The 14,496-nt window shown below is 38.6% G+C and overlaps 1 protein-coding gene across 1 annotated transcript in view; it reads left to right on the forward strand.

The window, feature by feature from the left end:
- LOC127645618 (protein-glutamine gamma-glutamyltransferase K-like) overlaps positions 1-14,249 on the forward strand; it is a 35,849-nt gene extending 21,600 nt beyond the window's left edge. The window contains exons 5-14 of the mRNA XM_052129286.1: positions 1,398-1,516; positions 2,583-2,690; positions 6,025-6,202; positions 6,898-7,036; positions 7,444-7,636; positions 7,967-8,120; positions 10,294-10,578; positions 10,855-11,015; positions 11,183-11,319; positions 13,293-14,249. Of these exons, the coding sequence (XP_051985246.1) occupies positions 1,398-1,516; positions 2,583-2,690; positions 6,025-6,202; positions 6,898-7,036; positions 7,444-7,636; positions 7,967-8,120; positions 10,294-10,578; positions 10,855-11,015; positions 11,183-11,319; positions 13,293-13,440 (1,622 nt within the window). The 3' untranslated portion in view covers positions 13,441-14,249. The remainder of the gene's footprint in view (positions 1-1,397; positions 1,517-2,582; positions 2,691-6,024; positions 6,203-6,897; positions 7,037-7,443; positions 7,637-7,966; positions 8,121-10,293; positions 10,579-10,854; positions 11,016-11,182; positions 11,320-13,292) is intronic.
- Positions 14,250-14,496: the final 247 nt, after the last annotated feature.

Here is a 14,496-nt window from a genome sequence, read left to right on the forward strand (position 1 = left end):
AATGAAAATTCTTCCATCATTTTCTCACCTTCATGACATCCCAGATGTGTATGACTTTCTTTCTTCAGCAGAACAAACACAAATAAAGATTTTTAGAAGAATATTTCCACTCTGTAGGTCCATACAATGCAAGCGAATGGTGACCAGAACTTTGTTCCTCAAAAAAAATCACAAAAATGGAAACAGAAGTAATCCATTAGACTCCAGTGGATAAATCCATATCTTCAGAAGCAATATAATAGGTGTGAGTGAGAAACAGATAAAAATGTAATTATTATTTTAAACTCTAAATCTCCACTTTCGCTTTCACTTTTACACCTGAAAGTGAAAGTGGAGATTTAGCATAAAAAAAGGACTTAAATATTGTTCTGTTCTCAACCACGCCTATTATATTATATTGCTTCTGAAGATATGGATTTAAACACTGGAGTCTTACGGATTACGTTTATGATCCTTTTATGTGATTTTTGGAGCTACAAAGGTCACCATTCTCTTGTATTGTATGGACCTACAGAGTTGAGATATTCTTCTAAAAATCTTTGTTTGTGATCTGCAGAAGAAAGAAAGTCTTACACATCTGGGATGGCACGAAGGTGAGTAAATGATGAGAGAATTTCATTTTTGGGTGAACTAACCCTTTAAAAAAAATGCCACAAAAGTGCAGGATATGGCCCCTTTAACATTACAACTGCACTTTCTCATCCACAGAACCAAATGTGAAGTTTTACTGACAGTTCACTTTTGCAGTAATACCACACAATGTAATATTAATTATGAATCCCCAAGGGCTAATCTAGTATTTGGCACACATAGTCGTCCAGACAAACACAATCACTGGAGTGGAAAAACAGGAGATATGGTGGACTGTCGCATGAGGTTAAACATTAAAGAAATAGACTACGACATAACAGATGTAGTTGTAACAAGGAACCAATCAATGCAGCGACTGGGGACATGCTGCGACAAAGTCTTTCTGATCATCTTCTGTTTCAATGGTTTACCTTTAGGGCCCCTTTCCAGTGCACTGGACATTTTCAACCAGTCTGCCTATCCCATTACTCCATTCATGTTATAAACGTTTCAGTCTCCAGTATCTGTTGTGCAACTCCCTTCCTTATTTCCGTCTCTTTATTATTGCTCCTTTCTCTCCCTTTCCCTCTGTGTGCACACCACCTCCCTCTGATTCAGACCATCACACCCATGAGCAGAAACAGAGCACATTCCACAAGTGCAGTGATTGCCGAGGCATGCGGTGGGCTCGCGGTGATGATGTCATACTATAAGACTGCAGTCTTTAGAAATGACTCAAATCGCTGAATCAATTCCTGAAACTGTGTGTTTAGCTTCCATGACGCTTTCCCATAACTCTGTCCCTCTCTCGTATTCTCTCTTCACAGAGGACACAGTGTATATGGAGGGTGAGAAAGAGTTGAAGGAGTATGTTTTAAATGACACTGGACGAGTCTACTATGGCACTGAGAAGCAAATCGGAGCTCGAACATGGAACTTTGGCCAGGTCTGGAAAGAGAATTGAGCAGCTTCCACTATACAGGACAACCATTTCCTGTGGAAAAAATCTCATTGAAAAATAAAACAGCAGACTACCCTGCTAAAATAAATAACTAAATAAATAAAACTAGCCTAAACTGGTGCACTGGTCCAAGCTGGTATCCCAATCTGGTCAAGCTGGTCTGTTGATGGGTTTTAGAGGGGTTTGGGGCATTTTTGAACAGGTCAGACTGGGAGACCAGTTTAAACCAGTTATGCAAAGCAGCATACCCAACTTTATGCTGGTTTAAGATAGGTTTTTTCAGCAGTGTAGAAACCATAAATTACACTCAGGGTCCAAAAATGTACATTTCAAAATGTTAATCAAAAGAAAAATAAAGAAACAAAAAATATATTTTTTGTTTTTGTTTTTTTGCTTAAAGAAGATCAAGTATGTTATAAACCTGTAAGTATTCCCTACACCATCACCACCACCAAAATTGAAAAATGTGAAAATGTACTTAATTCTCATGAATGCAAAAAAACTAAACAAAAAAATAATTTATTTAGGTGTAAACACTTTTTTTAATTGAAGAAAAAAAAATACTTAGTACACCTTTAAATCTAGTAGAATCAGTGTCAGAATGCAATAAATAAATAAATAATAATAATATGAATTGTACTAAAATAGGCTTCGTTTTATAAATAGTTTATTTTTTAGTATTTTAGTGTTTTTAGGGTGAAATGTGAAATAGACATGTTTTCATGTGATTCACGCTGCCACTGTCTCTGTGAAACACCAGCCAGCATGATTTTGTTCCTCATGGTTTTGTTTAGAAATGTATTATTAGAAAAGTTGTTATTGGAAAAAATAAATCTTACATTGCAATTTCCAACATGCCTTATTTTGCAATTCTTATAAATCAAACATTTGGCTAGTAGCTGTTTAATTTACTCAACCAAAGCCCATTTTTACTTGGATGAGTGTTCATTTTGGACCCTGTTTAGACATTAGGAAATCAGTAGTGTTGAGATGCTCCAAATGAAATCCTCCAGCACTGACTGCCTGACTTTCTCTCTGTTTTATTTCTCAGTTTGATGAAGGTATTTTGGACGCCTGTCTGTTTGTGCTGGATAACAGTGAGGTTCCTCCCTCAGGTAGAGGAGATCCCGTCAATGTGGTCAGAGTCATTTCTGCTATGGTGAGTTCTACCACAGATGCATCAATATTACAGAAACTGTTCTACTGAAGTGACATCTATATTGACTCATAATGGGAGTGGGTAGGAGAGAGGAGAGGTGCAATTTAAAAAGCCTCGTTTGGGCAGCGGATGATGACACCACATGTGGCTTTCATCGGGGAGCCATCTTCTATCTCCTTGTGTGTACACACTGGCTTTCTCGCAGGTCCAGGAACAGAGTAGGAATGGTCTGGTGCAAATTAGATGCACTACGGACCGGCGCTTTGGATCCCTGGTGCGAATAAGATGCGATGCCAGGGATTGGAGCACCGCCAGTCGACCGGGCCGCCATTCTCCTCACAAGGCACAGCCCAGGAAGCTGAGCCGCTCTGAGTAAGTCGTTACCCCTCGCACCCTGAACGCAGGAGGGGAGCGCAGCACCACCGCCGGACCCCACCTATTATACTGTACCTGGACAGTCTCCTACCATCATCCCCTTTCCTTCACATCGCCCAGCGCATTGCAAGGATGCCAGATTCCCCTAAAGACACTTTATTCCCATTTTTAAAATGTTATGTTTATTATTATTTTAAGGGAACGCCTCTCCAAGGCCTGACACAACACCCACTTTGTCTGTCTCTTTTTCACCCTGCCACTGTGTGGAGAATGTCAAGTCAAGTCAAGTCATATTTTTTGGATAGCACCTTTCACTACACACATCGTTTCAAAGCAGCTTTACAGCAAATCATGCATTAACTCAAAATGTAAATGTAATATCTATAAAGTATCATTGCGTTGTTTGATTAAATACGATTATGAAGTGTGATTAAAAATAAGTAATTCAATAATCATTGTATTTATAAGCACAGTGAGCAAGCCGAAGGCGACTGTGGCAAGGAACACAAAACTCCATAAGATGTTGGTTAATGGAGAAAAATATCCTTGGGAGAAATGAGTCTCACTGTGGGGGCCAGTTCCCCTCTGAATAACATCATGAATATAATGCCAATATTAGTTATTTATGTGCAGTGCAGGTCATGGTTTAAAATTATTTTAAACATATTTTGTATGAACTGTAAGATTAATGACTAATGTCTTTGAAGACCATCCTGGATTAACTGCAGAAGTTCACATAGATGCAATTGTCCTTGTTAGTTGGCTGATGAAGGCTTATGTTGGCAATTTATCGATAGTCTATCTATTCCATTTTAAGAGTGTTATCCATCATTAGACCAAGGTGATGCAGGTCAAGATCGGTGAGGTCGATCCTAAGTCCAAGGTTCAGGCAATGGCATATTAATTATTCTATGTCTTATGGTTTGAGATGGAATCAGTTCATCCTCAGAGGTCCATCGTACTCGAAATCCTGACTGAAATTGTTCATATATATACTATTTCTCTGCAGAAATGACACAGACTTTTGTAGTATTATACATGCAGAAGAATTGAAACGACATGATTTTAATCTAGGATTTACGCAATCTTAATTCTGGAATTCGACAACATCATAAATGGAAAGAATATGCTGCCAGTATGTCTCACATCTGGCCAATAAAACTAACAAAGAGTCTTGTCTAGATCCCATATGACTTGAAACATTCTATGCATAGAGGCCCTAAGTTCAAAGGTCAAAGCAATAAAAGACAGAACACACACTCTTGGAGTTCCCGAGAGACTCGGGACACACAAGATTCTGTCTTCCGATATAAACCAGTTTGCTACACTTAGACTCATCAGATCGCATGACATCGTGATCATTGTTCAGCAAACAGCATCTTAAAAAGGACATTCCTTAATCCAGAAACATCTCACACTAAGTCACAGTACTTTGCTGAATCAATCCTATAAAATATATAAGGCCGCATGGACCCACACACAATGCCTAGTCTTCCTAGGTAATTCTGACAATTGCTTTGAACTGTGGTAACGTGTATAACTGACAAATTAATGATTATAGCCTGATATACCTCTTTAAATGTGTTTAATGTTTTATCTATTTTGTATAACCAGGGAATTAACCAGTATGATTTTCATGTTTTGTTACCTACACATGTAATATCCATGAAAAAATTCCCTGCTTGGTATGCAACAGTTTGCTTGGTTACATAGAGAAAGCTGATGACAACCAATATCATGTCTGTTACCATGTGAGGTCCAAGGGATCTCGGGACTCGACGTCCCGAGGAAGCCTCTCACTCTCTATGGTCCATGAGAAGGCCTCGCTTCAGTTTTGTTAGCTCTTCATGACTTATGACAGTGAAGGTTTAAAGTTGCACGTGAGGAAAATTACGAGACACTGTTTTCTGCGGTGCTGTGACAGATGACTGCATAATTCCAATTTTATCAGTAAAGATATTCATGAAGTCAGTACTATTGAGCTGCGATGGAATATCTATGAGAATGTGGGAATGTTGTGAGCAGAAACATTGCAGTTGGGCACAAACAGTGGCGTCACACCTGGAGCAGGATTTAGAAACCATGGGTACAGCCTCCCAACCACCAAAAGTGTAAATGGCACTTAATGAGCATTTACCTGCAGATAGTCGAGGCTGTCATGTTTAACCCATATTTTCTTTGTCCCCCACCTGGGTGTAAGCGAAAGGGTTATCCCCTATACGGCCACTCCGAACATAGGGCCTGGTTCAGGAAATAAGGAGAGAGCTTCTCCTGCTCTGGACTCTCCTCAGGAAGCCAGCTTCTATCTCCATGTGTGCACACAGTGGTGTCCTCATAGGTCAAGGAGCAGAGTGGGGAGGCTATTAGATGCGCCACCGGACCCGCTCCCCCTGGAACCCTGTTCTGAGTTAAATGTGTTGCCAGGGATGACAGCATGTATCGTGGCCGACGGCTTGGAAGCCAGGCCTCCCTTCTCCTCACACGCCATGGCGCCTGGGAAGACAGGCCACCACAGAAGCCACCGTCCCTAGGAGGGGAGCGCATGTGATCAACAGACCCTGTCCACTTCCCGGACCATCCCATGGGCACTCCCTGAACCTACATAAGCCCCTGTCTCATCACAAGGATGCCAGATTCCCCATTTCTTTTTCTTTTATTTGAAATGAATGCCTCTATGAGGCCTGACACCACACCCACTGTGTCTGTTTCTTGTTCACCCTGTCATAATATATATTTTCTTTTCTTTAAAGCTTTGGGACAATATTTATTATTAAAAGTTTTATACAAATAAAACTTAATTTAATTAAACTTTCTAAATGTACATTAGAAGGGAAAACATTATAAAGTTATAAAGGAATTAATAAATGTAAACTGATCCCTTCAAATATACTCTCTTTCCATCTTTAAAGAAAACCCTGAGAAATGTTTGTGAACTCAGATTTTGTTTTCTTGGTTCTAGATAAATTCTCCAGATGACCGTGGTGTTTTGGAGGGAAACTGGACTGGGAATTACGTGGGTGGAACTCCTCCCACAGCCTGGAGTGGTAGTGTGGAAATCCTAAAAAAATACCACCAGGAGGGTGGAACGCCGGTCAAATACGGCCAGTGCTGGGTGTTCTCTGCAATCACCACTACAGGTGTGTGTTTAAGAGAAAGAGTCCTCCAGTACATGTTTTCATTGCCTATAGAGCTACCGCAACAAGGCATCGGACTGATAAAAAAATCACAATAGTTTGAACACTTCACAATACTTAGGTAGAAGGTAGACCACCAAAATTACAATTTAACCACAATATTGTGGAAAATCTGTTCAATATGCTCTCTTAGGTAATAAATAAGCCAAAATGTGTTGAAACGCAACATTTACATGACAATTCGTGTCCTTTAATTTTTATTAAGGCATTCGACGCTGTGACATTTTGTGGATATACTTTTGACAGAATAGTAATATAATGGTAATTGAAAATGTTATTTGGCTGGTATATCAAATTATAAATCAGGACCACCAAAATATTCTATTGTGTACATGTTTTACTTAGAATCCTGAATTGACAAACACAAGCATTCTTTACTGGGGTCATAGTGCTCTGTTGTGAAATGCATAGCTGACCACGACTAACAGAAGTATGTCCCTCGGAGGGACCTTCAGTTTAAAATACTCCAGCCTACATTCTGTTCATTACACACTGACACATTACTAGTATTTCTCTCTGCATAGGACTCTTGAACTGTGTAATTCAGCATCACAATAATGTATTAATCAGACTTTTTTCTATTTGAACTATATTACTGAATATTTCCGTCAAGGTGAATCTCTCTCTCTCTCTCCTAGTACTGAGATGTCTTGGTATTCCTACCCGTTCCGTCACAAATTTCCAGTCCGCTCATGATACCGACGTCTCCTTGACAACAGATGTTTACTTTGATGAGAACATGGAACCAATCAATCACCTCAATTCTGATTCTGTGTGGTGTGTAGTTGTCTTGTTTTCATGGAAAGATGTGAAAATAGCCATTCTAAAACAGAACAAAGGAGTTATTACATCAACATCAAAGGTTAGGGTTAGATGCAAAACAACTTCCATCAGTCAGGTTAGGTAGCAGTACAGTCTATACTATAAATACAGAATATTTGAATGTAAATTCTTATTCGTGGATTTCCTTCTGCAAGATCTACAGGTGTACTAAGTATTTATTTCTTCACAAAAAAAAAAAATAATGTAACCTAAAGAAATTAATAGTACTTAAAAAAAATAAAATTATTTTATTCAACAATGAAACCATTATCTAAGCATAGGCTTTTAAGTGATGCTTCACCTACACCAATAGGTATCAGTATAGAGTCCAAGACACAAATCAATGAATATTTACTCAACAGGAACTTCCATGTTTGGAATGATTGCTGGATGGCTCGTCCGGATTTGCCTCCTGGAATGGGCGGCTGGCAGGCCGTGGATTCCACCCCTCAGGAAACCAGTCATGGAACGTTTCGCTGTGGTCCAGCATCACTGGCAGCTATACGCTCTGGACAGGTCTATTTCAAATACGACACACCTTTTGTATTCGCTGAGGTGAGTCCAAACTTTTTCAATTTAGTTTTAAAAACTTCCGCTATTTAGACATTCATAGTGCAATATTGATTTCATGATTTTCAAGTTAACATTTGAATCCTTGTCCAATCACCTTGCTGTCTGAAATTGGCTACTCTGTGCCAATCATAAAAAATAATCACGCAGGGGCCCCTCCACCAGCTCAAGGCAATTGTGTGAATGGCTTACAAGATGGGCTGTCCCTGACCTGTTGGCATTCCATTATAAACATTGTTTTTCGAAACACGATTTCATGCCAGTGCTCTCTTTCAGTTCTAACTCTCGGCTGTCTTGTCCTTTGTTCTGATGCAGGTGAACAGTGATAAAATCTACTGGCAGAGGAACCTCGATGGCACCTTCAGTCAGATCCACAGCGAGAAGAAAGCTGTGGGGCATTGCATCAGCACCAAAGCTGTAGGCTCTGATCAGCGTGAAGACATCACACATATTTACAAATACCCTGAAGGTGTGAAAGGCACACGGTCAAACATTTTGACTTGTTTTTTCTTGCCATAAGTGTCAAATACTGCCTGAGTCCACCTGAAAGTCTAGCAGCTATCGAACAATAGAGGCTTTAAGCAAGTATCACATCAAAAGCAACATGGCCAATATGTTATTGATGGAATCATAATGTGAAATTCAAACTATGAGAATTTGTGCATCAGCTTACTTCAATTTCCCATAGAAAGTTGTTCTTGTGTGTGTGTGTGTGTGTGTGTGTGAAGTGGCCTTCAAAGGTGCTCGCAAACAGCACTTGCCCCTACAGTCTGTTAAGGCTAAATGGGGGATATTTGTCTGTGTGTGTGTGTGTGTGTGTGTGTGTGCGTGTTTTTGTGATTTACAAGGACAATTTTGTAAGTTACAAATTAGTAATTACAAGGGTATTATGCTATAAATGTGATTTATGAGGACATTTCTAGTGTCCCCATAATTCAAATCGCTTAAAAATCATACTAAACAATGTTTTATTGAAAATGTAAAAATGCAGAATGTTTCCTGTGAGGGTTAGGTTTAGGGGTAGGGTTAGGTTTAGGGGTAGGGTTAGGTTTAGAGGATAGAATATAAAGTTTGTACAGTATAAAAGTCATTATGTCTATGGAAAGTCCTCATAATGATAGGTAAACCAACATGTATGTGTGTGTGTGTGTGTGTGTGTGTGTGTGTGTGGTGGTCTAAAGCACATAACTGGTAATCAGAAGGTTGCTGGTTCAATCCCCACAGCCTGATTTAGGACCATTGTGTCCTTGAGCAAGGCACTTAACTCCAGGATGCTCCAGGGGGATTGCACTGTAAGTCGTTTTGGATAAAACTGTCTGCCAAATGAGTAAATGTAAATATAGATTTTTATCAGACCCAAATGCATACAATAAACTAAAATAATTAAATAAGTAAAACAATTTTTTTTATAATTTTTAAGGACCATTCATATTTTATTTCTGCATATATATAAATCTTATTCTCAAAATTACAATAGATTACTCAACGTAACATTACAATAGATTACTCAAACTACATGGCCAATATGTAAATAATGGAGTCATAATGAAAATCAGAGCCACATGCCAAAAAACAAATAAATTAAATTAAACAAAATTACATTTTCAATATATCCGAATCAGGTAGAACCTAGAAATTTTCATAAAAAATTAAGAAAATGTGTTATTTAGTTAGTGTAAAAGAAAACAATATTCGATATTATTTAAATTGAAAAATACATTTTAATAGATCATGGCAGTATTTGTGACTGATTTAATTCTGAATAAACAAAAGTTAATTAAATCACTGTGTACGGAGGATTTTTAATAATACATTACAGTAATTCGAATTGCACACAGGTGTGGTAACATTTAATTTGTTGTGAAAATAATATTGCATTGAAAAAATTTTTAAATAAAAACTACAAAGAAAATAACATTTTGGTGCTAAGAATAGCCTTCATTTTCTTAATGCAAATTTAGTTTTTTGTTTTTCTTCTGATTTTGGGTCAAATATAACTTGGACATTTCTGTGTGAGAATCACCCATTTTGCTTGTAATTACACATATTCTTAGTAGAGGCTTTCTAACCAAAACAACTTACAATACAGTGCACAAATCACTGGCAAATGCCAGGTCAGGCAGCCAAGAGTACACAATGCCTGTTTCAGCATAACATTCCTTTGCCTGATCCACTCAGACTTCTTACCAGAAAACATTTCATTATCTTTCCTTCTTCTGGTAGATTTAAACTGAACTTTGAGTTGCACCCAAAGGAAAAAGTATCAACATTGTCATTGTCTCTTGATGTTTCACCGAAAATGCCACAGGATAAGTAAATATACATAAAGAGCTACAGAATTAAAGAGCTATAACATTAATTTGGATCAAATATTTTTGGTAATTCGGTCTAGGAATGTTTGAGTTCATATTGAAATCACTTATTTTCATTGCAGATTTTGGTATCTAGGCAAATCTGGGCACAATATGAGACATTGTTGAGATCTCTTCTGAAAAGGAAAACATGTGAGATTTTTGGAGAATAGGCTGAGAACTTCAGTAAAAGTATCCATTTAATCTTCTTGCTGTCTTGGAGAAACAATTGGTACAAAGAGCCCTCATTTACGATTTTCCTTTCTCATGGGCATTGATCTTCTTCATCAGGCTCAGAGGAGGAGCGTATCGCCGTGGAGACCGCTTGTCGCTATGGCAGTAAACCTGACATATACTCCAGTCCCACTGCTGAAGATGTTCATGTGGAGGTGAAGATTGACGGAGAAGGGCCACGCATGGGAGTAGATGCAAAGCTGAAGATTGTTGTAAAGAACCTGAGCTCACAGCCTCGCAGAACCACACTCCACAGCCAGGTGGCAGTCATGTACTACACTGGCGTGATGAAGGACACCATAAAGAAGGACAAGCTTTCTGTTGAGCTAATGCCAAATGAAGGTGACACATACAGAACACATACTGTATTAGTAATGCCACTGACAGTATCAGTGTTGCGTAGTAATGGACAACATGATATCTGGATTGTGTAATAGATTCCATGGGGGGATGGGGGCGCCAACCCAAGCAATAATCAAAACAAGCAAGACTTATATCAATATTTCCACCATGATCAATGGAAATTGACATCACCCACGATGACCTATAGACCATCTAAGGTGTACAGATCATAACCATTGCCGAAGGTCACACCTATGTGTATTTCTTCTCCTTTAGAAAAGGTTATTGAATGGATCCTGCCGTACGAGCAGTACCAGAACCAACTGGTGGATCAAGCTGCACTCATGCTGACCCTGTCTGGTCGGGTCAATGAAACCCAGCAGGTTTTGGCCAATCAGACGAGCTTTAGACTGCGAACGCCTGATCTCGTCATTGAGGTGAGACATCAAGAATGTGAATACATTTGCGTTTACTTCCATATTTGACCATGAACGTGTTTTGGGATCGCCTAAATGCACAAATTATCATGTAAGTTCCACATTAAAACCAAACAACAAAGACACTAATAAGTGGATTGGTAAATATACTTTGCATCTCTTTGTAGCCTATTGGAGAGGCTTATGTGGGCAAAGAGACGTCAGCGAAGATCACGTTCACAAATCCTCTGCCGTGTACACTTCGTAACGTGGTGGTGCGAGTGGAGGGACTGGGGCTGAGAGACATCCATACCATCAGAGTGGGGTAAGAGCCAGGATACATGTTACAGATGAATCATTCTGATGAGTAAAAATCCACAAGCAATATTGGAATTTTCTTAGGGAATTCAAACATTACACAAAACGAAAACCTGATCTATTAGGGATCTGCTGAACCAACACTATTAATTAGCAAATGGTTCAAACACACTGTTGGACATTAAAGGGAATTTAAAGAAAAATGTGTAGAATTGTAAAACTTCTCTATTCCAATAATGTACAATTAGATTCTTGTCAAAATTTGTTTTAAAAGATTACCTGTTAACACTTTAAAACAAGGTTTTATTAGTAAATTCAGTATGTACCAGAAACAAACTATGAACAATATAAATATACAGTATGTATGTGTATATATATATATATATATATATATATATATTTCAATTTATATATAATATAATATTATATATAATATATAATTTTTGTGTGTAATATGAGCCAGTTAGGCGACATGAATTGAATCCACATCAGCCAGTGTTTACATAGAACAGCACTCCATGATCGCTCGTATAACTACTACACTAGGAAATTAACGGCTTTAAATGAACAACTTCAGCATTATGGCTCATCACAGCTGGGAGACACAACAGACTGATTAATTACAGATCTCAAGGCACTTACCTCTTACCGGACTTTCCACACTGGAGAGGACGTGCTGTTTAAAATGGCAGAGGACATTGCGGTTTCTATAGTGAATGACTCTTGCGCACTGGCCACCACGAAATAGAGAGAAATACTTCTGACTGGACGGCTACTTTTCCACTGAGAAAGCTGATTTTCAGAAAGCTGCTTGGGTGTGGCAACGGGTGATCGCACACACTCCATCTCTCCCTCTCTCTCTCTCTCACACACACACACACACACACACACACACACACACACACACATCCATCCTTGTTGATCCAATAACTTGTTTGAAACAGCCCAAGCCATGACACTAGTTCTAAAGTGATATTTTTGAATTACTAATGAAGGCTTGGATGCACCATTTGGTTTCATTACCTATGGCACTTGGCCTATGGCCTCGTGCCTGCGTTGAATCCCAGCAGTGCTGATATAGGGCCATATCGCACTCTTGCGATATTGCTTAAATAATAATATAAATATATATATATATATATATATATATATACACACACACACACACACAGTACCTATGCAGCTTTTGGTTCACTTTCACTTTGGTTCAAGCAATGGGGAGCTACTCCCAGGAGTGATGATCTGTGAAGCCCTTTACAATCACGCCGATCTATTGGCAGATTGCGCTTGCTCCAACCTTGATGCGCGTGTCATCGTGGGCATATAACCCGTAGCACAACGGCATTTCATCAGAATGTTCTTTAGGGTCGCGCTACCATCTCTTATACTCTGTATGCTCGAATTGTCCTCACTGAATATGCGATAGGTAGCATGCTGGTATGCAGAAAGAGGTCACAGCATAAACAGAGCAATTTTACAGTGTACTAGTATATGTTAAGTATGTAAAGTATTGTTCATTTTTAGTTCATGTTAATGTAATTAATTTAACAAAAACACACTTATTTTAAAGTGTTACCAATTACACACAATCCAAAACGACCCTGAGAATCAAATAAGTATATACAAATCCTGTAGGAATTTCAGTTTATAGATGTGAAATACAGTTGGATCTTATTTGATATTGTTATGACATTAATTACAGTATAAATCCAGTAAATATTTCTTAGATTTACATATTTGGCAGATTTGGCAACTTACAGTGCATTCAGTGCATACATTTTATCAGTTTATGTTTTCCTTGGGATTCCAACCCCTGATCTTGGTGTTGCTAGCAGTTGAGCTACAGGAGTTTGTGTAACTGAATAGTCACAAACAGTACGATTCCTCAATTTTCCAAAAAGGTTTTTAAAACTCCATATATGGACTAATGACTGTTTTGTATATTTCTTTCTCTTCAACATCTTTTCTCTATTATCTCAGGGATGTGGGTAAGCATGCTAATGTGACCGTGACTGAACACTTTATCCCGGCGATAGCAGGCATGAGGAAGCTGGTGGCCTCTTTGGATTGCAAGCAACTCACGCAGGTGCACGGCGTGGTCGACATAATCGTTCAAGAAAGCCAGTGAATTTAGTTTATCAGCACTGTTAAGAACTGTATGTACCTTCACAGGATTATGTCTGTATCATTAGATCCTGCATTACTAATATTCTTCACTGCTTTATCCATTCTTATGTGGTTGACACTGAGCCAAGCTGTTGTTACTTTAAATGTGGAAATTGAAAAGAAATAACCCTTCATACACACTGAAATTGTTATGCTGATAATATAATCTGCAAGGATTTTCTTATTGTTAAATTGTTTAGATGTTTCTTTTAAACATGCTGCTTTGCATATTAACATCTTGCAAATTCTAGCTTTTAAGCATGTCCTGGTTCAGCTTAGAGCATCAGCTGTAGCAGGGCTGGACTGGGATGAGAACTCGGCCTGGGATTTTACATGGCAACTGGCCCAAAACTTGTTGAGTGGGGGGTGTTCGCTGTCCTTTTCTGCATATCGCGGCACCGTTTTGTGGTCCGTTCTGCATAACGTGGCAGCTCATTTTTGCTTATCGCGGCCCATTTGGCACATTTTGCGGCCAACCCACCGCCCGCTCGGTCCTCCTGCTGGCTAGTTCGGCCCTGATCGGCCTGAAAGTGCATCAGGCCACTGGGAAAATGCCCATTATGCCAGATTACCAGTCCAGCCCTGGGCTGTAGTAAAGAACAACATTTTTCTATTTGTTTTTAAACCACTGAAAATACATATGCATTACCTTATCGGAGTATTATAATTTTATATATACTTTATGACTGTAAATGTAACATTTGTGTGAATGATTATCAAAAATAAATAAAGATTATTTTTCTGTTGCCTAACACATTTAGCTCATACCTTTCATTTGCCCAGTAATGTTACTGTCTTATATTGCATACTGTTCATAGTTAAACAGTAATTATTAGGATTAAGGCTTTCTTTAATATGCCTTAAGAGAACTGAGTTAGTACTGGATTCATCCAAAGTTTCTGCAAATGAACACTTTCCTCTGCACTTAAACTATGAAGGACATTTTAGATGACATTTGATGCATTATGAACTACATGTTAGGCTACGTCTACATTACGACGTTCTCGTTTTTGAAACT

The sequence above is a fragment of the Xyrauchen texanus genome, chromosome 6, assembly GCF_025860055.1.
Source record: "Xyrauchen texanus isolate HMW12.3.18 chromosome 6, RBS_HiC_50CHRs, whole genome shotgun sequence".
In the NCBI taxonomy this organism is placed as follows: domain Eukaryota; kingdom Metazoa; phylum Chordata; class Actinopteri; order Cypriniformes; family Catostomidae; genus Xyrauchen; species Xyrauchen texanus.